Source organism: Penaeus vannamei, chromosome 14 (genome assembly GCF_042767895.1).
Source record: "Penaeus vannamei isolate JL-2024 chromosome 14, ASM4276789v1, whole genome shotgun sequence".
In the NCBI taxonomy this organism is placed as follows: Eukaryota; Metazoa; Arthropoda; class Malacostraca; order Decapoda; family Penaeidae; genus Penaeus; species Penaeus vannamei.
Window position 1 is genome coordinate 3,975,379 of NC_091562.1, and position 5,000 is coordinate 3,980,378.

At 35.1% G+C, this 5,000-nt stretch overlaps 1 protein-coding gene across 1 annotated transcript in view; it reads left to right on the plus strand.

Moving 5' to 3' along the window:
* LOC138864049 (uncharacterized) overlaps positions 1-5,000 on the plus strand; it is a 131,619-nt gene that overhangs the window by 123,185 nt on the left and 3,434 nt on the right. The window contains exon 10 of the mRNA XM_070130047.1: positions 3,690-3,911. Coding sequence (XP_069986148.1) covers positions 3,690-3,911 — 222 coding nt within the window. The remainder of the gene's footprint in view (positions 1-3,689; positions 3,912-5,000) is intronic.

Below are 5,000 nucleotides of genomic sequence, written 5' to 3' on the forward strand. Positions count from 1 at the left end.
TATATATATATATATATATATATATATATATATATATATATATATATATATATATATATATGCATGTATGTGTGTGGATGTATATATGTATATATATATATATATATATATATATATATATATATATATATATATATATATATATATATGTTTTGCTTATTCCTGGTAACTCTCTCTATATATCTATAGGTGTTTTTTTTTTCACTTTTCTTTTTTTGGAATGATGTGTACCATTGATAGCAATATTAACTGCTTAGATTAATTTATTTTTGGGTTTCTTATGACACTGCTGTTTACAAAGACAATCTTGGCAACGCTAGGATGCTATTATTGTTTTATTACAGTAACATTGACTACGTACACACACACACACACACACACACACACACACACACACACACACACACACACACACACACACACACACACACACACACACACACACACACACGCACACACACTGACACACACACACACAAATAACAACCCTAGTTAGTTATTATTTCGCAAAATTTATCCCAGACTAATCCACATCAAAGAAGTTGCCAAGAATAAGCAAGAGGAGAGAGCAAGGCTGAACTCAGGAAGATAATTAGCTTATTAAAGTATTAGCGAGAAGTAATTACTCTGTTACGAAGCGGTAGAGCCAATGAAGGGATTCGAAGCCTAGACAACCTATGGAGTGTTTGGAGATGGGGTTGTTTTAAGCCATCTTCGTTTCTTTTTCAATTTTCTTCGTCCTGTTCCTCGTCTTCAATTTCTTTTTGCCTCATATTTCTTTTTTTTCTCTCTCTCTCTCTTCGCTTACTGTTGTTTTTTTTCTCTCTTTTTTTAGTCCTTTCTTGTCTTCTTGGCTTTCTTTCTTACTCGTTTTGTCTTCATTTCTTTCATCTTGTCTGTTTTCTCTCTCTCTCTCTCTCTCTCTCTCTCTCTCTCTCTCTCTCTCTCTCTCTCTCTCTCTCTCTCTCTCTCTCTCTCTTCTCTCTCTCTCTCTCTCTTTCTCTCTCTCTCTTATCTATATTTTTTTCTGGTATTTCTACTTTTTGTCTTCCTTTGTTTTCCTTTTGTCTACCTTTCTATTTTTTCGTCTATCCTTGTTCTTTTTGTCTTTCTTTCCCTCTCTTTTCCCTCTTTTCTTCTATCGGTATTTCCTATATCTCTCAGACTTCCTAATTCGTTTCTCATTACATTTCTCATTATCAACATCCTTTAGTCGCATCATATCCGCCAAATCATGTTGCATCTATTTCCATCTAAGCATCTAAGAAAACCCTGCCATGGCACATCATTAACCTTGCAATGGCACATCATTAACCTCTGGTCCTTTGACTCCCTGACATGTTCATCTCTCACATGGCGTTCATATACAGCTCACGTCAACGGATATCTTGCAAGCTTGTTTGTTGCACCGTCAACCTTCGTCTCAATTGCCTTTGTCTCTCCAGTGCTGGTTATTAGAATTCTTGTGCCAAAATCTGCTGGAATATTATATCGTGTTGTCTTCCTCTTTCCTAATACTACCATTAATTATTTAAAAGTTTCGTTGTGTTTGAATTTTTCAAGTTGATTATGTCTCCCAATATTCTTTGGTAACGCTAAAATCTGCTGGAATATTATATCGTTCTGTCTTCCTCTCTCCTAATACTACCATTAATTATTTAAAAGTTTCGTTGTGTTTAAATTTTTCAAGCTCATTATGATTCTGCCAATATCCTTTGGTAACGCAACTTTAAACTCGTTCCTGTGCCTTGCTTTGTTCATAAACAATAAGCGTGATTGATTGCTTATTCCTTAAAGTAAGTGTCCCAACAACCATTCAGGATACCTTGTATTACATGTTTGGGCCCTATGACAAATCTAAATTTCACTCTGTCTGTCTGTCTGTCTGTCTGTCTGTCTGTCTGTCTCTCTCTCTCTCTCTCTCTCTCTCTCTCTCTCTCTCTCTCTCTCTCTCTCTCTCTCTCTCTCTCTCTCTCTCTCTCTCTCTTTCTCTATCTATCTATCTATATATCTCTCCGTCTGCCTTTCATTCTCTTTCTATATCTCATTCTTTCTCTATCTTCTCTCTCTCTCTCTCTCTCTCTCCCTCTCTCTCTCTCTCTCTCTCTCTCTCTCTCTCTCTCTCTCACTCACTCACTCACTCACTCACTCACTCACTCACTCACTCACTCACTCACTCACTCACACACTCTCTCTCATCCTTAATGTGTATATATATATATATATATATATATATATATATATATATATATATATATATATATATATATATTTACATACATACATATATATATATATATATATATGTATATATATATGTATATACATATATATATATATATATATATATATATATATATATATATATATACATATACGTATGTGTGTGTGTGTGCATGCAAATAATTGTATATAAATACATACAAATATACATACATACATATATATATATATATATATATATATATATATATATATATATATATATCAAGGAAGTCCGTATAGATAGTAATATGACCACATAATGAATATTTAATTTCTTACCAGATAACTAGCTCCGCCCTCCAATATGCATAATAACAATGTTCATTATAACCTAAAGACCCCAATCACATTACGGCAAAATTCATAAGTTCTCTCTCAAGCCTTTAATTTAAATCTTGATGCAGGATCTTTGTTCTAGTGGGTAAATAATAAGCTTGATTAATTATTACAATGACCGGTTACCTTTCTCTGTATGGAGATCGGTTTAGAGGCCACAAGGAGGGTATTCTCTTTGAAATGTTTTGTGATGTTTCAATGTTCTTTCTCACTAAAACCTGTCTACCTCGAATTCAGTAATCACTATGTCATCGTTAAATTATCTAAAATGATCGTTTTATTACGGAATGTGTGTATATATAATCAGACGCTGATTACTGATCGAATAAAAATCCTGGGATATGTTTAAAGAACGTTTCTTTAGGGTTACAAACATGCCATTTAACTTCTAAATGAATTCATCTTTAGTATTGATATGTTTCTTATGGTTCCTATCACGTATTTATATATCAAAACTTCCCCAGGTCATGTTCGCATCCGTAGACGGTAGAATGTAATAACTGTCGATGGATGATGAGTTCGACAGAGCAAAAGTGCAATATTGAGTTTCATATGTCAACTGTGACATGGATGTATATCTGAATACTTGACACGGCTTCTATTTTAGTTGTTGCAATTTTTTGTTTCAGTTTCATAATCCTTAGCTTTTTCGAACGTTGGAAATCATTGCATCGAAACAGGAAGCACAAATTTAACGGTTACAAACTCCCTCGCATGGAATCGAACACCGTCACCAACTGACTCGATGTGATAAGCAAAACGCTTTAGAATCCGAACAATTAAGATACAAGGATGGTGATAGAGCAATATCAGTTCTATCGACAACCCGTGCATTCCTGTCACACTGCAGCCGCAACCCCTGACCTCCCTCTGCAACCCGTGACCTCCCTCTGCAACCCCGTGACCTCCCTCTGCAACCCGTGACCTCCCTCTGCAACCCGTGACCTCCCTCTGCAACCCGTGACCTCCCTCTGCAACCCGTGACCTCCCTCTAACCCCTTACCTCCCTCTGTAACCCCTGACCTCCCTCTGCAACCCGTGACCTCCCTCTGCAACCCGTGACCTCCCTTTCTCTCTCTCCCCTGCAGCCCGACGACCAATTCAGAGATCGCCAGGACAGCATCTGCAGCATGGACTACTCCGCCGCGGCCGCCCTCGCCCAGAGTGCCTCCTGTCAGCGCACATCACGCCCACGCCTCATGAAAACGCCCAACAGCCTGGGCGTGAGTAACCTGTGGCCCCGGCGGGTGTCTGCCTCCTCCCGCTCCTGTTCGGATGAGCGGAGTGAGCTGTCCGAGGTGAGACGAAGGGCGCCAGGACCTTTTTCGGCTGTTATTAATTACTTATATAAACGTGATTTATATAAACATATATTTATATAATTTATATATTTATATAAACATTCCTTGTATTGATTTTTTAGCTTTTGTTGTCTTTATATGATTGGTATTTGGTTGATTTTGGTGTAGTTATCAGTGATATAATCACTGTTATCTTTATTTTTTATTTGATCATTATTGCTATCATTATTAACACTCACTGTTATAACCATACCGCTGTTATTATCAGTATTATTAGCATTATCAGCCCTAATTATCACTCATATCGTCATGATTATTACTACTGATGTTACTGTGTTTTATTATTGCCATCATTATTAACATCATTATGCCATTTTGTTATTTTTTCTCACTATTATCTTTAACGTTTGTCATTTTCTATAATTGTCATTATCATTATGAGCATCATTATGATGATTATCATCACTTTTATCCTTATCGTTATCATTATTATTATTACTTTTATCATTATTATTATTTTCTATCATTATCATTAAAATTATTGTTACTGTTTATTATCATCATTATTATCATTATTGTTAATATCGTTATTGATAAAATCATTATTATTATCATTACTGCCATTACCATCAACATTATCGTTATCAATTATATCATTCCTACATTACCACCATCATCATTACTATTACTATAGTGATTATTATTATAATTATCATTCTTATGATTATTACTGTTACTATCATTATCACTGCCATTATCATTATTACCATTATTATCTTTGTCGTCATCATTATTACCATTATTTTTGTCATTATTATCATTATGCTTCGTGTTTGTTTGTACCACATTTCCCGTAAGAAATCCTATGTGGCGACTCCTCTAGTCAACAATCAACCACATGCAAGATTCTCAAGATTGTGCTTTCGCCTTCACATATTTATTGCCATTATAACGTGTAGGGAGTACATCAGGAAGTCAAATGTTCAAGGACTATATACTCTCAGCATATATCATTAAAGAAATCGTATTAGAACTCACGAGGTAATTTAGAATGATAAGAAAAATCAAATGAATAATCAGATAACAGTCTGAATTTAT